Source organism: Seriola dumerili, unplaced genomic scaffold (assembly GCF_002260705.1).
Source record: "Seriola dumerili isolate Sdu_G_001 unplaced genomic scaffold, Sdu_1.0 BDQW01000309.1, whole genome shotgun sequence".
Classification (NCBI taxonomy): domain Eukaryota; kingdom Metazoa; phylum Chordata; class Actinopteri; order Carangiformes; family Carangidae; genus Seriola; species Seriola dumerili.
In genome coordinates this window covers 187,948-208,056 of record NW_019174564.1, presented here as the reverse complement: position 1 = coordinate 208,056, position 20,109 = coordinate 187,948, and the positions used below count along the sequence as shown (strand labels likewise).

Genomic DNA, 20,109 nt, shown 5'->3' with positions numbered 1-20,109 from the left:
TAAGTTCAGTGCATAGTAAAAAATAAGAAGTAAGAAATAATTTTGTTAGTTTATTTCTCAAGTATTTGTTGATATGGAAAACTTTAATGACAATGATACTGACACAGGTGAGGTTACACATTTTGTACTTTATCAGATTCTTTCCTTAAACCAGAATTTACTTCCATAATCATTTAAATGAGAAGGTTAGAGCTGAAAAAGCAGGAGGCAGTATATCAAAAATCTCTCTTTTTACTTTAAAATACAAAACAATTGAAAAGCCTACATTTATCAACAGATTAAACCCGTATAATCACTGGAAGAACTGAATCTTTGGGGGAGTGATGGAGCCTGTAAATATAGAAGATGTCACACAATTAAAGAGCTTTAATGAGCCCAAAAATAATACGTTTATTTCAGTAGAATTTATAAACAGAAAGCTGACTTCATATTCTGTTAACAGAACTTCAAATTCATCAATTGCCTTCAGTCTTACCTTCACCGTTTATCAGCTCTCCAAAAGAAATTTGACTGCAAAATAATTCAGAGGGATATTTGTCATTTGTCTGTAACTTCAGTGTGTGTATGTCTATTCCAACCAAACTTTACACTAAGTCATTCACGCTAACTTCTTCCAAGCTTTCCTTTGGCAAGTGAAGTAAACTTACGTGCTGTCCTTTGAGTGGCTTGCTGTAAAAATCAGACTCCACTGGTTGGCTTCCTCTCCGACTCTCATTCACGGCAACACCTGGGGGGAAATTATCTAATATGCACAGCCGAACAGAGAAATGTAAAGTAAAGGAAAATAAAAGACTCCCATTTAGTGCAAGTGAAACTCACTCATCAAAACATGGCACTGGGGATTTGATTAAATAACACTTCCCTGAGGATTAATTTCCCACCAGTGCAACTGGGACTGCAGAGACTACAAAGGCATGCAAGCACAGGTTTTCTCTGTGCACACTGAGATGAGTTTTTAAAGACTCACTTGGCGTGTGATGAACGATGTTGATTTTATCTGGGGAGAGAGAAGACTTTCTAAGCCATTTACAGTACACAGTTTAATACAGTCATTTGTAAGGTGGCTGCTTGTTTCTGTTTAACTTCTGCTGCGCTGCATAGTATTTATTTTTATGTTAAAGTTCCAGGAAATCTGAGCTCTGTGGAGCCTCTCTGTGATGACAGCAAAGCTTAGCCCACATATCCAGGATGGAGGAGTATTTACCATAGACACTGTCATCGTCCTCTCTGTTGTTGATGATACTTGCTCTCAGCTGATTCAACTTCTCCTGCAGAGCCAAACATCAGTGTTTTAATATTAGACCAACATACGAGCATCCGATTGCTTACACATGAGATTTCCATAAATGATCTGTTTTATATTTGCACATGCTGAGAGAACAATTAGATCGGCTGTGCAGTTGGGTTGTAAATCTTTTGATGTCTTCATGGAGGTCTAGTAGAAAACTGACTGTCTGCAAATAATGTTCAAATAAATGCATACTTTAAACAACCAGAGCAGAATAAAAGAGGGAAGGTAAGTTTTAGTCATTATACTAATAAATATGGGATCTCATCCAGAGATGAAAAGTGACTAAGTACATTTACTTAATGCAATTTTGAGTTCCATTATATGCAACTTTATACTAATACTCCACTACATTTTAGAAGAAAATATTGTAGTTTTTACTCTTATCTCTTCTTTCTACGCTTCTTTTGTCTGGCAGCAATAGTTTCTGAGTAATTTTCAGATTCAGGTTTTACTTTATAAAAGCAAGTTTATGTTATGTATCACATTGCTGCAGATTAAACCAGTAGTTTTTGGCTTGTGACGTGTTATAAAAAAGTAACTGTCTAAAAAGTAAGCCTCTTGTCACTCTTCATGTGTTCACTCTTCAAAATAAATCGTGATCCAAAGAGGTAAAAGGATCAAAAATGCACAAAAAAAAAATGCAATGATAAGAGAAAAGGTCCACAAGAGCAATACCAATTTGTGTAGCAGAATTTATCTTGGGACCTTTTGGAGGGGCCTGACTGCTAACACACTGATGCATCAGTATTGAAAATCTAATAATATCATATACAGTAGTATATCAATCACAGGTTGGAATACTTTTACCTTTTATATTTTAAGTACATTTTGGTGATAATGCTTAAATACTTTTTACTTAATACAAGAAGCCTGAATACAAGACTCTGTGTAATGATGATGTATTTTTACGTTGTTGTATTTGTACTTTTTTTTATTTAGAACAAAATAAGATATACCACTGTTTCACAATTTGATCATCTCTGTAGGAAAATCAAAGGTGTTACATTCTTAGTTCAATTCAAGTGCCCCAATAACTATTAACAGTGAGTCAGCATGCACAACACCAGAAACCTGGAAAGTGAAGCAGCCTAATGGAATTCAGGCATCATTCATTTTTGCTTTTCATACTGTGAAATGTTAAAATGTTGTCTGTGAAAAAAGGCCTTGTATGACTGTTGGATTGGCCCAGGATGCAGTGCAAACTAACAGTCATGTAAGAAACCATAGCTACTGTCACTTTTTCAGGCATTTGCCATACCTGTCTAATTCTAATATCTCCTGTCGTTCCTGCCCTCTCCAGCAGGTGTCCTCAGTTCTCCAGAGTCACCTGATAATCAACAGCCTGCACACCTGTCCCCTGTTACCCTGAGTAACAGGGGACAGGTAAGTTGGACAAGTAAATCACCTTTTAGTCATAGCTGCCAAAAAGACCTCTGTTAATCCCAATATTAATATTTAGTTTTTTTCTTTTCTCTCTGGCTGCTAAACAGAAGCTTGTAGTGCCACAACTGCAACCACGTTTTCCCTTACTGTGAATGTAATGTGTGCCACCGGCCTTATTTGCAGGCAAGGCAAGACAAACATTGACTCTTCATCACTGTCTCTGCTCTCTGTTGAGTCAGACAAAAATATAATGAAAAGTCATTTTCTTTACTCTGAAGTAAATGGCTTCCTATATCTGCATGCTCTATTGTGAGATTGTTCTCTGTTGTGGGATTGTTTTGGAGGTTGGCATTGCATGAGCAACAGATGGTAATAGTTTTATGAGGGTTTGGTCCTGCATGCTTATCCATTCCAAGTCTAGTGTGTGTGTGTGTGTGTGTGTGAGAGTGTGATCACAGTGTGTGATAGTCCTACTTGCTGGATGGCATCCATGCCCTTCTGAACCCTCTGCCAGTCACTGAAACGCTCCAGGGCTTCATCCACAGTGAGCGAACCTGCCTTCACCCTCTGCTGGAGCTCAATGAGCTGCTGAAGCCCGTCTATCTGGTTTGGCACGAAGGTGTCATAGGTGGAAGAGATGCTGTCTTCTCGCCCGCGTGCTGCAAAGAGCAACAACTCTATAAAAACATCTGCCGCTTTGAGCAACCAGAAAATTTGACATTTTTAGATCCAGGCAGCAACAAAAAAAATCAGCAAACAAGTTAACAAGCTGGAATTCATATATAGTATCACACATTACACGATGAGACAGAAATTAGAAAAGACAGAGTATAAAGCCATTCCAGATGGCGTTCACAGAGGAGATTGGCTGGTAATGTGTTTTTTCCTGTCACATCTGTAATGCTAGTGCGGATGGTAAGTCATTTACTGGGTGACTCTGATGATCTATGGACCTGTCACTCAGTGTCACCAACAGTACAGCAAAGCAGACAAATGGCTTTGTATCTGTGTAGGTGCTCAGCGTAGCAGCTCTTCCTCTCTTTCACATAGTTTTCTTTATTTTTGTATTTTCTTATTTTAATATTAGTTCCCACATGTGTCTACCTGCTCTTTTTCATAGTTTTTTTTTTTTTTACTATTTGTGTGCCCATTACTTTGCTGCTTTAATGACTCATTCCCCTGTGGTGATCACTACAATCTTAATTGATTTAACAAAACATTACAATTACATTATCAGCATTAATTAATACCATCCAGCAGGTAATTTCAACAAGGAATCAGTCAGCAAAAATCATCGGCTCAGTAAAATTCCAATCAGCAGATCTCAAAGTGATAATACTCTTCCTGTTCAGAAAGGGGAAATTCAAGCAGACTATAGTGTACAGTGGTGGGGGGCAAAGTGTATCTCACAGTTTGTTCATTTTGACACATGCTCCAAAACCGATGACTGCAGCTGTGTTTTTGTGAGTGGATGATAAAACCAGATTCAACTAGAGCTGAGAGTGATGATTAAAACGCCTGGGCATTAATATTCAGATGGAAACTAAGAGCATGGTGAGCAAGTGATTAAGGTTAATACAATATTACAGCAATGTCCCAAGTTCGTTTGCAACTGGGGCCTTTGTTACAGGTCACACTACACTCTATCTCCCACCTGCTTACCTTGTGTACCCTATCTAATGAAGGTGTTTTGTATGTATAAATGCCAAAAATATCTCTAAATGGCAAAAATATCTTTAAAAGGCTTAGTATGATATCAATAGGGTAATCTCTGTGGATTTTATGAGTACTGCAAAAAAAAAAAAAAAGTATAATCATATGCACATAACATTCAGGTAAAAAGCTGTTGATGAAAAGTGTACACCTGCACATTAATTCCAAACTACTAATTTATTTAAATGGACAATATTTCCACTTGGATCTGCTTGAAGCAAAAATTCCAGGTTTGATTTGACTCTCATACACTGCAGGTGTAAAACAGAAAACCTGGAGATGTGGAGTTGGAAAGACTTGTGTGTTTACAGGTCAGGGTTATGACTGATTTTGAAGCTTCATCAATTTTGGGGGACTAAATGTCAGGATACTACCTCAGTCTCACCTTGTTTAGTGGGCAGTGAATAGAGATCAGCCTCACCCTGTGGTGTCTTCTTCTTCTGGAACACTGTAAACACAGCATAGCGTACAGCAACTATTATATATAATGATATAACATAGAATATTCATTTATTTAAAATAAATGTACAACTTTTTCACAAATTTCTTGACTTTATCTTCACTGAAAACATTACAAGGCTGAGCTGATGCTACAGATTTCTAAAAATGGTCTGTGCTCCTGTACTTCAAGTAGTTCTCCACAAGATGGAGCCATACTCTAAATCTAAAAGCATTAACCTCAGTGGAGTGTACAAAGCTAAGTGTGAATAGCCAGTAGATAAAAACCTACCACTACTCACACAGAATATATAAATATAATGGAATCTGAATATCTGAAATAGCAGGTTTTTAGTGTAATATTCCCCAGAGCTAAGATCTCGGTTCCTCTCAGAGAAACACTCACACAGATTCAGCTCTGGATCGAATTAGACGCCCTGAATGATGCTTTTGGTTTGGTAGTGAGCATTCAGAATGAAAGGCTACACTCTTTAGCTGTCAGAGGCAGTGGAGCTGCGGCTGTGTGACCAACGCTGGATTAAAATTCAACATCCACACCCTGCAAGATAATCCTGCCTTTGACTACTTCCTCCATGACAGCATCTCTCTTTTCCACTTCATGTTCAAACACAGCTTCTTTTCTCTACCTGGCTCACAACACAAGTCTGCCTTTATGGCTGAATTCAGAATGAAATTGTGAGTGGAGCACTGCTGTGGATCTGTCACATGACTGTAGCTATTACTTTACCTTGCCTTAGAGTGTGTGCATTGCACTCCATGTAGTTTACATGCCCAGTAATTCCTCCCTGTAAGACTGAATTTCATTCACATTCCAGTATTTCAGTCTCATTGAGCTGAGGACGTTGCCGCTAACAAAAGAAAACTCCTCATTATTTCCACTTGTGCAGTGTTCTCCAATAACTGGCTCCTCGCCTAATCCTCCACCAAGCCTCATCTCTCCTCTCACATCTTTCACTGCGGCAGTGGGAATGAGGAGCAAAATGTGATCCTTGTGTGGTTTGAAGCTCCACTGTCTCAATAGATGGAAACCTCAAAATCCCTCTCCTTTCTCTCGTGCACTCTGGGGACAAGGACGATGGAAAACATGTGTAATGACTTATTTTGGCTGACTTGGCCATGGTCTGGCCAAGATTGGTTGCAGATGGCAGCCCAGTAGTTCCCTCTGTGTTACTGAGGGGATGGTTGAGATGCAGAGAGTTCAGTGGTGCACTCAATTCCTTTTTTGCTTTGTAAGTCCCATCGGGAAGAGAGCTGGCTCACTGGATACAAACAAGCTCAATAAAAAGCTGCATAATGGGGCTCTTGTGCAATTATAATCTTTTTTTTTGTGTGTGTGTGTTTTGAATGCACAAGTGATAGTTAGTGAGGGACTGGAGTAATATTGTCTGTGGGAATAACAATTAATTGTGGATGCATGTGTTCATGTTTGCATTTGTGAGATGAAAAGGAGAAGTCAGAGCCGTTTTAATGATTCATAAGGCTTAATAATACCAGTCACTTTTGGATGTTTCATCTTCATGAAATATTCACAGTGCTGAAATTGAACAGTTAGGGACTGTCGGCTCTTGATGCAGGCAAATGGCTCTTTCTCTGTCCTCGCTTTTGTTTGTTTTGCAGTGGGGAGCGACTATGTTCTTGTGGTTTATGGAATCAAAACAAACTGCATCACAAAAAAAAGAAAAAAAAAGAAGCCTCTTCACTCTATTCAGCAGTACTCCACTGACAACGGCAATGCACATTCCAGGCACTTCCTCCCTCCCACATCATGTCCCAAACTCCCCTTCACATACTGTGCATAGCTCAGTGTTGTTTTTACTCCAAATCAGCTCTATTATATCTGTAATTTGGAAGAAAAGGGGGGAACAAAAGAATCATAAGTTACCTTGAGCAATGTAAGGGGTTTTGTCTTCCTTCACCTGGGTGCTCTCAGGCCGAGGTGTGGGTGCTGGTGGGCGATTGGCAATAAACACTGCTTTTGTTGAGTTCAGGATGGTGTCATATTCATCATTCACCCCCAGTGGAGCATAGAGATCCTCCACCTCCTCCCCTTCATCCCCTCCTTGTTGCTCTTGCTGTACATCTGTGGTGGAAGGATTCCCTAATGCACAAAGTGTTTACTGCTTGAATGTCATGATGAAGTTCTGCATGCTGTTTTTGCTACTGTTATTTCACAGCTAATCGGAAGCAACACTGCAGGGTGTGCCCATCAGCACAGGGAAAATATTCAGTGGTAGGAAATGAACAAGCAATCCGGCATAATGATAAACTGGAAAAAAAAACAAAAAAACAATTCCATTATACATCCGGCTTTCCTTTGTCCTCCTCCCACTTCCCATCAGCCCCACACTCACCTGCAGTGCACATCACTTCGTACACACTGGTATCACCATTGTCCTCATCAGGGTTGAGCATATTCTGCAACAACAGAGCATGAGGAGATGTGTTTTACGCCTCATCCAAATCACAAACAGCTCAATAGAGGCAATTTAGAATTCGAGGAAAGCAATGTCTAATCTGTTTTGCTGAAGCTGAGCATTTGCAGTATAACATAATAACATAACAGAATATTTTTTCTATCCATATTTATGCATTCGACAAATCTTGATATAATGCAGGTTTGTAATTTAGGTAAGAATGTGGATCTCTCTGTGGGCTCACTGTGTCCGTCCAGTCGGCTCATTTTCTCACCTGTATCCTCTTTTCTAAGGTTTAAAAATGAAACATAAAAGCAGAGGTGACTGTCTACTATCCACTCTAAGCTCTTTCACACTATAGGCTGATACCTTTTAATATTCAGTGTTCTCATGTCAGATGTGACAAACCTCCAGATTATTAAATGAGGTTTCTCACCACATGTGTTAGGACTTCACTTGTGGAAAAGCAATTTCAGGGCTATAACAGGAATTAGAGAGGTGAGCTGTAACCCTGACTGCTGGCTAAAAAAAAAAAGCAGTTTTCCCTCTGACAGCAAAGCTGCTGCCGAGTCGGCCTATTTGCTAATAGCATGCTGAGGGACAGACAGGGGTATGATCAGGGTAATTATGAAATCAGACAATCTTCCCCTTTCAGTCCAAACATATCATTTAGTGAGCAATTCAAGACCCTTGGCTTGATATTTAGACTGCATCTATAATTGGAATGAAATACAGATATTAATTTGCTGCCACATTTCTACTACAAATGAAGATTTGAAGAAGTAAAGAGTTGTCATTAATTGTGAAATGACATACAGTTAAAAGCTACTCTGTAAAAGTATTTATTTTGACAGAAAAACACAAAAGGAAAAAGCAAAAAAGTAAAATAAAAATAATGTATTAAACATTATGAGTTTATATGAGTACATGTATGAGTTTATAACAAATAAAGTGTATTTTTTTTACAATGTATGAACACATACAACTGCTGAGCTGTATTGTAGTTTTTTCATCCAAACAGATTCTAGCAACGGAAGATACTTTCACAATCCAGATGATAATGCTTTGGGATTACATTAGATTCCAGTATGAATTTAAGAGGATATATTATGAATTCAGTATGAAAAATCCCAATCAACATTATAAACCTTTGCAGAACATATGAGAGAGAGCTCACTTCGATCAAAATATCCCCCATACAACCTGCCACGCACTGTGCAGTTTCCAAGCAACACAGCCACTCATGACTCAATTACAATATTACACTGTTCCTAGTACTGTAAATTACTTACTGGCTGCCATGAATGCATTACTTAACAGAAGAGGTTCATAACAGGCCCAACAGGTAGAAGGGACGGGTTAATCACCGCCGCAGCTTGAACATGGAATTATAATAGTCAGATGCTGTGCTAAAGCACAGTGTGGTATTTTCAGAGGTAGTTTCTGGATGAGGAAAGGGTATTTATTTACTAACCGCAAATGCTAAATCATTTTACAGATGTCTGAAACTACAGGAGCCCCGGGCATTCCAGAAACATTTCAGTCTCACCGCTGCAATCCAAGCAGCAGGGCTTCAGACAAAACAGCAGGCATGATTTTGTTAGAGGGAGAACAAATCTCCAGTGAATCTAGTACGGGATAAGGAGTGTAAATCTGTTTTCAGCAGCTGAGATGATCAATTCGCTGGCTGGCTAGTCTCAGCTCTTAGCACCAACCAGTGGTTTCAGGGTACACGGCGGATTGCAGAGTGTAGCACGAACCCATCACTTAAGTGTTGTGCAGTTAAAATCTGTCCAACTTGCTTTTTGGGATGGGAAAATAAGACTTGGTCAGCTCAGCAGGCAAAGAAATGTTTCACACTTACAACTATATTTACTCAGCAAAGTGTTATCTTTTAACACTGAACATGTATTATATTAGACTGCAGCCATGATCTGTGAGGATGTACATTTACATTAACTCATTTAGCAGACGCTTTAATCCAAAGCAACTAAACTTCAGTGAAGCACAGAGACCTTCGTGTACTAAGTACTAGTACTACCACTACTAAGTGTACTTAAACACGATGGTGCTCACAGTGGAAATGCTGACATGCTGATGTTTAGCAGGTATAATGTTTAACATGTTGACTGATAGATTAGCATGGTAGCATGCTAACATTTGCTAGTACTACTGAACCACAAATCTCAACCTCCTGGTGGTACGAGAGGAAAAGTCAAGGGATCACCAAATCCCACTGACCCAAAGTCAGTAGGATTCGTCATCTAGGTACCATGAACACCTGTATATATATTTTGTGACAATCCAGCAACTAGATGTTGAGATATTTCACTGGAAATAAATGAAACATTTGCTCAGCTGGTGGCCCCAGATGAGATGTCAGGGCCTCGCTGTAGTCGGTATGCTGACATCCCTGCAGCAACTTTGCTAGCGTGCCTAAAAACTGGGCTAAGTGTTTGGTTAAATGTAAACATTTTCAGCAGTTCTGCTATTCACATGCAACATACAATCTGCACAGTGCCAAGAGTTGCATTTTCAGCGCGAGCATGACCGTAACATTCAAATGATAAACAAATCTCCGGAGTCTGCCGATAATGATGGCACAGTTACTAACCAAACAAACATGCAAAACATGATCAGGGGAATCAACAAATCTCTGGACAAGAGGATAGTATGTCACCTAAGTTGGCTCCCCTGTATTTGGATAAGAGTGTGCTGTACACAAACACAGCATGCAACACATAAATAGCTCTTTGTAGTCTCTGATGGGCCATACAGTTGCAAGCAAATTTGTATTTATTGAATTCTGCTCTACATCTGAGAGCATCTTGGTGGGAGTGAGGAGTCCATCTAAATGCCAAGTGACACTCAGCCAAATTAGTGACCCAGTACTAAAATATTAAATAAGGACAATGTGTGTTTGTGTTAGTAATTACTGTGAGCAAGCACAATATTGCAGTCTGAAGACATAAACATTGTAGATAACAGCTGAGTATTTTCTATATTTGTATTCTAGTTATGCTCTTCCTGAATAATTCAGCTTTCCCCTCTGGAGCAGTTCACAGCTAATTAACAAAGAAGTGTGGTGCCAGGGCAGAATGGTGGATCTGACGCAGGCCCTGTGAGTGATTCAGCCTGTGTATGAAGCAAGGGACCGATCCATCTAGGATTTATTGACAGAGTGCTGCTACTGACGCCCAAATCACTGATGCATCATGGGTTGATTAATTGGAGGTGGGGGAAACACTGCAGATGAGTTAATGAAACTGTCATGCAAAAGGGGAGCAAGAACAAAACCGCACCCTGTAATGATGACTCGTATACACATTTCCTGTTACACACAAGCGCAGTATGTATATAGTTTTCAGCTGTCAGGATGAATTTTAATTACCCTCCAGGATAACTGCAAAGAAATGCCAATTGTGTGCACATGTCAAATCTGTCTGTTATGTTACATCTATAGGCTCACTGAAGTCCCTATGGGGAGACCTCTGTTTGACTCCACTGCTCCCTGTCAGCTCAGCCGACTCTCTGAAGGTTCACAGGGAGCACTTCGACTCACTGGAGCAATCTGATCAAACCTTGCTCCATCTGCAGTCACTCTCAATTAGCAGTGTTGCTAGGAGGATAAATACATTTGCAACAGCTGTTGGAGTGTCTAAATTTCCCTCGAGAGAGAATTCTCTATAGGTTGATCCGAGGCATCAGAGAAAGTTCAAAGTTGTGAGTATTATAAGGGAAGAACAAGCAATGAGAGCAGACATTTTCATATGAATGAATGAGCATTATGCTGTTGTCTGTTACAAACTGAGGAATTCAACAGCTGATAAGAGCTTTAAAGGATCAGTTCACTCAAATTACAAAATAATGATAATAATTGCTTACTTGACAGTTTGGGTTTTAATGGTCCAGGTTTTATTTATCTGAATTTTCTGCTTTTACTTGAATACTGTGAAGCTGAATGGAGTTTTGTTTGTGTTCACAATTGTGAAAAATTACATTAAAAAAATTCAACTGCAGCCTTTCTTGGTCCAGTGTTGAAAAATAACAAAGTAAATTTACTGAAGTTCTGTATCTAAGTACAATTTTGTGGAACTTGTACTTGAGTATTTCCATTATATAATATTTTGTACTTCTACTACCTTTTTACAGCAGAATAAGATTGTTTATACAAAATATATGATTAGCTTATAAAATATATAAAGATATATGAGAGCTAAAATATCTGAAAATATGAGGTACAGTGACAGAACACTGTGTGTGTGTATATATATATATCTCAGGTATAATCAGTGTTCTGTTTTCCAGAACACAACAGTAATGAAGTGATTTTCAAACTCGGCTATACCACTTGGTGCATCATGTTTTTTTTTTAATGATAATGTCCTCACTGTCTAATGAAATTAGCATTGGAAAGAACATTATGATGCTAGTGTCCTCCAGGTTTATCAGATAAAGGGGTGTGCATGCATGCATGGGATATATTAAATTTGGATTGCCACTCATTAGCAAGTGAGTGGAAAACATGCTGCTCTTGTGTTACTGTATCTACCCAGTGAAATTGGAGGTTGAGCAGGAAGAGACTCTCCATATTAACATGAGAAAATGGCTGCCGTTACGCAAGGAAATTTCAACATTAGTGGCTGCATTAATTGTCTGAATGTATGCAGACGACCTGCACTGTGAGCCATTGTGCATGCATGAACAAACACAGCCTTTCTAGTCTCTGTGGGGGTGTTCCATTAGGAACCTCGCAGGCCAAACATATTCTGGGTCAGAGAAGGGAGAGTTATCATCCATCCACTAACTGAGCCATGAGCTGGATGTAAAGACATTGGTTTGGAAGGAATGAAGTTGCCCCTGACACACAGGTTACTCTCTATGCTTGTTACTATCCTCTCCATTCTGTTCATTATTGATAAAGCACCACTCACTCATAGTCCTGATGCTTTGTTGGTGTCAGTAAGAGCATTCCTGAGTGCTGCACTGCATCCCCTGGCTGTGAAATCTCAAGACCTCTCAAGTCCTAAGGTGAATTATGTTGTTTTCTTCAGATGTCAGCAGGTAACTGAAAACTATTTTTGAGAAATGTCTTCACTGTATGGAGGGTCAATAATGCTAAAACAATATCATCTGGCATGATACGAGGATGAGTTCCAACTGGAGGATGGTGAAAATGATCGAGAGTCAAAAAGAAAAAGAAAAGAAAAAGAATGGGAGATGGGATTTACAAATAGCTGAAGAGAAAGTATTTACCAGTGTTTCCTTCAATAGGGTGTGAAGCTCTGTGTGGCCGTGACTCTTGGCAATCTCTGTGGGAGTCTGACCATGCCGATTGGCTGTGTGTAGTGCTCGCTCAGCACCTGGACACTGCAGTAGCAGGCTGGACACACTCTTGAATCCATACTGGGCAGCAAAGTGGAGGAGTGATGGTACATCCGCAGGGTGGATCTCTGATATGAACATGTGATTAGGCAGGACAAGGGATTTTCAGAAATTGTCAGAACAAACAAAGTCCCGTTAGGCCTGAAAATGAGCAGCTGCGTATTTGTACACATAATATTTCTTGACAGGAAAGATTATATCAATTATATCACTCCTTTTCCAGGTGATAACATAAAGGTGACCCGATGCAATGTAAGCAATTTAACACATCCAGGAGAGTCGAAGAAAGACAGCTTGGAGGCACTTATTGACCTGTTTGTCATGGAAACATTTCCCTGTGCCCTTTTTAGCAGAGTTAAGGATCAATCTCAGTAGCCGATGAAGCCATCAATCTGCCACATAATGAGACAAGAAATAATGGAAGGCATTTTTTTTCGTAGCAGATAATGTGCATCATGCAACAGGAATGCATTCCAGTTGTTAGCAGTATGCTCAGTCCACGTTGTTGCATAAATACATGGTGAGAGGGAAAGGAATGAATTAAATGCACATTCTGTTGTGAATAAATGTTACTAATGGGTTGTATTTAAAACAAGGTAACATTTCCATTAATTATCACCTGTTCCAACATGTAACAATGACATGTTACTGCTACATAAAAAAACACAAATAGAAGTACAAATATTGTTTTTGGGTATACCTTGCATCCATTCATACCACAATGAAATGTTTTACAGATTTCCTGTCCAGTACAACAAATTAGAGATAAAAAAAATATGAAGTCAGCATATAGTTTATGGCAGTATCTTTGCATAAGTCTAAATAGAATTTAAAGAAAGTTGCACTAGGTTTGGTTTTGCCCTCATTGTGAAAAGTCAGCAGATGTTTTTCATTGTAAAGTCCAGAGTAAGCGATCCTACAGTGCTGTACCTCTGTCAGGTGTGTTCTCACACTGCAGTGCCCGAAAGCCTCCAGTGGGCATTCCCTCCAGCAGCATGGAGGACAACTTCTCATCCAACTTGTCCACAGAGGAAACCTGAAGAGCCTGAAAACCAGAGAGACAGACAGTTCGCAGGTAGGCCACATGTCGAACTAATTTGACTGCAAAGAAAAATGAGTAAACCCCTTTTTCACCACACACACAAGCAGATTACTAACTGAGATTTGAATTTGATGAACAAACAAAAGTAGCTCCTACAAACAGTGGGAGTATTGTGGATCATGTGGTGAAGTCTATAGAGGCACAATAAAAATGTCAGTTTGAATATAACCACACACACATCAGAGTCCTGCCTCGCCAGTCCAGACTTTTAGTTTGAAATTCTCTTGGCAAATTCTTCTTTTGGCATTGCTCAAGTTTGCCTCTTCAGCAAAAGAGACCTAATCAAATCAAGTGTTCATGACTGAAAGAAGGCTGAATCTGCCGTCTCTTCAATTTCAGAAAGGAGACAGTACACAGTTGCGCACAAAAACATCAGCAGAAATTGTTGATTCAATTTATCTTCTGTTTTTCTGTGTCTTTCTAATGGCTTGAAGTGGATCAATTATAAGCAGTGTTCTGGGGCGGCGATTGACTAATTTCTGTAACTGAGTTACATAACAATGAGTCACTACGCAGCATAACACATTCAAAGTGCCTCACAAGAGTTACTTTTTCTGAGGAGCAAGCAAGTAGAACAGCAATATTCAAATAGGTTTCCTACATTGTTAAAGCAATGATTGACTAGAATTATTTGAATATATTTAAAAGTGTTATAAGTTTAAAGTTTGTGCTTGTTCCCCTCAAACAATTGAATACTGTGTAATGATACATTCATTTTCACTGTTACAGCTTAATTCCCATCAACAAAAAAAATGTTTAGAAACATTAATCTGCATGTATAATAGAATGTATCTGCGCTATTTTTGAAAAGTTACAACACGGTCCTGACAATTGCAAATATGCAACTTCTCCCATGGACAAATGCATTCATTAAAGGGGCACTCAGCTGATTTTATGCATGAAGTTCAGTTCAGTACAGCTCAGCCCGTGCAAGCAGCTGTCTAATGTTTTCTGTGGCTCTAGAGGGAGCTGTCTGAAGTTTAGAAAAATAACCTGGATGACATCATCAGCAGGACCCAGTGTTTCAGGAGCTTAAAGGAACTATTTGTAAATTTTGCTATTGCTACATAGCCAGCATTAGCATTAACAGTTGCTACCTTACCAGTCTAGGAGCAATGTTGCGAGTGCAGCATCAAATTTTCATTCCTTCATTTCTTCTACTGAAGTTAGCATACTAATTAATTAGGCCAGGCCTGTCTCGTCACTTTCCAATACTGACTCACTGTATGTAGCCTCCAGTCTGCCCTGAAGAAGTAGCGCTGCTCAGAGGGAGTATTATCCCCTCTTGTATTGTAAACACAATGGCCAACAATCACCACCAGCCGCTCCCGGCAAGAAACCACATTCGGCGGCACAGAACACGTCACTTACAAATAGCCCCATTAACTCAATACTCTAATACTAGAAACTAAAAATCCAGAAATGCAGTATTGCAATTTAATAAACCTGGGGGACTCCAAATCAGTGCAGCGGAAGACACTTTGACTTTGATCCCTAGTAGAAGTCAAGCTCCTAAAACAATGGATCCCACATTTCCCATAATGCAATCAATAGCATCTTCTTGTTGTTGTCTTGACACCCCCTCCCTTGTAAATGCCCACATCTTTAAAACTTTACAACCCCACTTTGTAATGTTGTCTTTGTGTAAAACGATTGTAGTCTCAAAGCCCAAACCTAAATAACCCTGATGACAATATCAATATATTTATTTTCTCAGACATGTCAAACTCCTACAGATCCACAGAAAACATCATTGAACTGTTTTCACTTTGTTGAACTGTTGAATTCCCCGTAACTAGTAACCACTGACCCTTAAGTATAAAAATGGTGGGATTCCCCTTCAATCATAAAACTCAAGATAAGGTACCAGAAATAAAAAGTGGATGTTCATTGACGTGAAAGTCAAACAGCCATTTAACAGCTGTACCTGACACATGAAATCTACAGGGTCTGCTACCCTCGACAGAAGGCAGGAGATCTCCTCCATGCTGCTGTAGTACTGCAGCTGTGCCATGCTCAGCGGCGCTCCATCACTATATACGGTCACTCTTACGTTGCCTGCTGGAAAATCTGCAGTAGAAAAAATACAGAAACAGGCTGAAACAAAACAGATTTTTAGAGACAATATCATCTTGATTAGTATTTCTTTAATCATACATGCTCACCTGGTGCTTTGACACACAGGATTCGGTCATTCCAATGGACAGGCTTCAGTCTTAGCATTTGATTTTCAGCAGTAAACTCAACCTCAGCGTCGCTGCCAGGAGCCTCATTTTTCAAAAGAATGAACACGTCCATAGAGGTCTGCCAAAGAGACAGTACAGTGAACAGCAGTGTGGCCAATGTAAGGGGTGCTTTATGGAAAAACAAAATGGCTTACTACTGACTGACTAGATGAGTGTCTCACCCCGCAGGGAACTCTGGAAGGAACGACTACAGCGCTGCATCTGACACTGTGAGCTCCAGTTGACTGCATTTGTTCCGCCTTTTGCTCTGATCCTGATAGTTTACATGTCAGGGGGTTGACATTTGCTGCTGTGGTTGATCCGCCTATAAAAGATGAGACATTGAATATACCGAATTGTGCACCAGTTATGTCTACAAAATGGTTTTCAGATAGCATAAGCTAACTAGGTGCAACTTCAGTCATGCTAGCGGAATGGCATCAGTGATAGCAATGTTGATCCATCACAAACTATTAGATGTCTGGCATAGAAAATTTCTACAGGCATTCATGAGCCCCAGAGGATGAATCCTGCTGACCTTTTCTCTCATGCCACCTTGAGGTTCTCATTTATGTTTTTGAGTGAAATTTGGTACAACCATTTAAGTCTCTGTCAGGATGAAACTAAACTGTAATCACTTGGTCATCCTCATGACTAAACACTTGCAATACTTTTTAATGCTAATTAGCAAATGTTAGCATGCAAACACACTAAAGTAACATGGTGGAAAAGATAAACAATGCTGTAGCTCAAAACATTGCTGTAGCCTCAGAGGCTCTAGCATGACTGTGCAGAATTTGTGTCTTATTTTTTTGTTGTTACTGGCATTTTCAGTGATTCAATTAGAAAGAGAAATGTATAATCTCTTGTAATTTTCATTTACATGAGCAGTAGCTCAGGTTTGATTTAGTGTTCATGCCAGTTATCAGAGAAGCTGGTAGGCCTACTTTCTTTTCCTGTGTTGTACACTCAAACTCATCAGACACCTACGTACATGTCTGCTGCATGTGCTAACAAACAAGCATCATCATTATGTTTGAACAGTGAAGGCACTTCTGGGTTAAAATATAACTGTTCGTGGGATCCAGGCCTGAGCCACTTCACTGTATCAGTGCAATGAAGTGATGCAGAGTGCACTTGAATTTGCATGGCTCACGATCAGTAATCAGAGGCAGCCAAAGAGGAAAGACTAGCTATTTGCATCAGATGTTCCTCCTGCGCACAAACCTGTTTAAATACAAGCCCCCTCCTCCGCTTTATGATTTTATACAAATAGTGCAATTAGGAAAAACAGGGAAGGAGGCAGATGATAATTGGCATGGCAGACGAGAATATGTCAGAGATGCACAGTGCTACCAAAGATCTCTCTGCAGCTGCTGCTAAAAAATACTGGATGTCAATCTTCAGCACCCACAATTCTCACGTAAACAGTCAGTAAACAGGTTTCCAAGCTGCTGCTCAGGCGTTCACACAGATAATGAGCATTCTTACCCCTCACATTTATGGCAGAGGAACAGCAATGCCATGTGAAATTTTTCCTGAAGGAAGGGCATATTGAAGAGGGTGATTGTGCTCTGGGTTTTCATGCCTGGGATGCACACTGTGTCTAAATATCAGTCTGTTTTACTCTTCATCTATTAGAGGACTTGTCAATTGTGTTAAATAGGCGGAGACTGATTCAAAGCTGAGCCTATCAGTCAGTCACTGTCATCCAACTCCTCAATGATTGATTGATGCAAGTTGCTTGACACTCAATTCACAATTCCATATTCATAATTTCTTACAATGGGTTTTATAGTGTTATACATTGTTTCTGTCTATATGTTTAATTCATGTTATAAACAAGATTAAAATGATACTGAGCAGTGTTTGGTTAGGAATAACACTTCTCAGATTTAAAAACATTGAATGTAAGTCCAGAAATATCAAATATTAAAGTAGCACGGAAACTAAGGTGGAATTTCATGCCTCACTGGTTCCTGAAATAAGGTTGGAGAGCTCCAGGGGTCTTTGTGTGCATCCGAGCAGGTCCCCAGTAAATACATACTGATTTAAATTTCAATTTAATTAAAGGTGGGATAATGCATGACGGGATTTATTTTGCCTTTTACCTTCGTTTCTATAGTACAGCCAGTACTAAATCATATCTAAGGCTCAAATAATCTCACATGGGGCTCAAGACAAAATTATACGAACAGGTGGTGGATGATCAAACAAACACTTCGGAGCCATTGCCATACCTTTTTTCACAATATCAGTCACAGTTGACAGGTACACGTGAGCATCCTGTTCACTGGAGATCACCAGGCATTCGTCGCCGTTTAGGGGCACCCTCTCCAGAAGTGGGGTCAGACTCTCCACCCCACACAGCAGCACCACCACATTAGCTGCTGGACTCAACACACGGGCCAGGAAGAAGCGCCACATCTGGCAAAGACCCTCCAGCATGCCTTTGGAAAGGATTAGGAGCTTGCAGTTATACTGGGCCAGCCTGAGGAAGTCGTCCCGCCGGCTGGACACTGTAGCGATGTCATAGCAGCAGATCCCGGCCTCTGAGATGGGGCCAGTGAAGACTGTCTTCAGGTAGGTTGCCCATTGCTCTGCCTCAGTCTCATAGATGATTAGCAGCTCCTCAGCTACAAGAAAAAGGCATATTTTGTTCAAAAATTTGCAAAACATGCACAATAAAGATCTGTGTTTGCAGTTTTTAGTATTCTATGGAGAAACCTTGCATTCCCTCTATTTCATTTGAACATATTTGGGCTGTTTAACACCTATTTAGTATAAAAAGTTTATAGACTTTTCTGCAACTGACCCACACAATGGAAATGAATATAATGTCATTGTCAGTGCAGCACATTAAAATGTAACATTCTGTATGTAGAAGATGAAGAGAAATGACTGCCAGATGTTGAGTTGTGTTTTATCAATAAATTATAAATAAATTACAAAAATAATTTAAATACATTAATACAAAAACAAGCAAAACATGAAATTAAAGGAAACCTTGACATTTCTAAATATATTGCACTAATATTATCCACAAAATATTGCTCTGAGCATTGCAAGCCATCATAAATAATCAAGACTGGTATATTAAAGCAATTAATCACTTTCACTATCCCTTTAAAAATGTATGTAATAATAAATTGCCGAATAAGTAAAGCAAACAGACAGCTTACCTGTCTGGCTCATGGTTACAGTGCTGTTTATCTGCAGGTCGTACTTCAGAATGACATAGAAAACAGCCCTGCTTTTGTCAGGAGGAGCTCAGATAAGAGGGCGTTTCCTGCTACACCGAAATGAATAAAGAAATGAGACCGTTTTTTTAATGTAACAGAAAGTCTGCTCTCTGTCCTGGTGACAAGGAACAAGATTGAATATGAGCTTTTTATCATTCAGAGAAAGAAAAAAAACTTTACTATGACACTAGTTTAATGGCAGAGATTCCAAATAATTTAGACGGAAATTTTACAAAACTGACAATGTGGTTTCGACATCAAAAGTTTGTCATCCAAGTTTAGCTTGCTGGCAATATATCACTATAGTGGGTAGTTATAAACACGTCGTCATAAAACATGAAGTTATAAAAAGCTGATGTCTAGATAATGTTTACTCAGCAAAGAGGGCGGCACAGTAAGATGAACAAAGTCACTGTGTGGATAATTATAAGGTTTTCCAGTTTGAAAAATTAACTTTGAGAGATGTTTTTGAGTGTTTCCATATTTTCTCATATATTTTTATGGAATAAAATCTACCAAAGCTGCAGTGTTAGTATAGGAAGTATTACTCTCATAGCCATGCTTATAATGTCCCATAAATAAGACACTTGATCTATGTGTAAGCAAGCAAACAAACAAAACCAAACAGCAAATAACAAACACAAAGGTCACTGTCAAGCAGACAAGAGGTGAATGGAAAGTGAAAAATTTGAGTCACAGATTTGTCCAGAGTTTAATTAAGTCTGTGCCAGTGCAAAGCAGAGGACTGGAACCTGTGGCTGGAGCCAGAAACTAATGATGTGGTGTGAATGTCTCCACTATAGGCAGAGATGAGAAAGCTATGCGATGATCTGACACACACACACACACACACACACACACACACACACACACACACACACACACACACACACAT

General features: G+C 39.4%; 1 protein-coding gene across 1 annotated transcript; it reads right to left on the bottom strand.

Moving 5' to 3' along the window:
* Positions 1–149: 149 nt before the first annotated feature.
* Positions 150–19,167, bottom strand: bank1 (B-cell scaffold protein with ankyrin repeats 1). Its single transcript, XM_022758762.1, has 16 exons — positions 19,155–19,167; positions 18,213–18,608; positions 16,155–16,297; positions 15,913–16,051; positions 15,675–15,817; positions 13,576–13,690; positions 12,517–12,713; positions 7,198–7,261; positions 6,729–6,944; positions 4,773–4,835; positions 3,149–3,333; positions 1,205–1,268; positions 968–997; positions 648–727; positions 476–510; positions 150–330 (listed from the first exon to the last, which is right to left on the bottom strand). The coding sequence occupies exons 1-15, from the start codon at positions 19,165–19,167 to the stop codon at positions 478–480; spliced, it is 1,881 nt and encodes a 626-aa protein (XP_022614483.1). The 3' UTR covers positions 150–330; positions 476–477.
* Between the last annotated feature and the right edge of the window lie 942 nt (positions 19,168–20,109).

Bases quoted from the DNA above. Each gene is read 5' to 3' on its own strand.
- bank1 (XM_022758762.1), bottom strand. The intron at 7,262-12,516 runs GTAAATACTTTC...CTGTTGTTGCAG, and splicing joins CCCTATTGAAGGAAACACTG to AATATGCTCAACCCTGATGA. The intron at 1,269-3,148 runs GTAGGACTATCA...TTGGCTCTGCAG, and splicing joins GCATGGATGCCATCCAGCAA to GAGAAGTTGAATCAGCTGAG.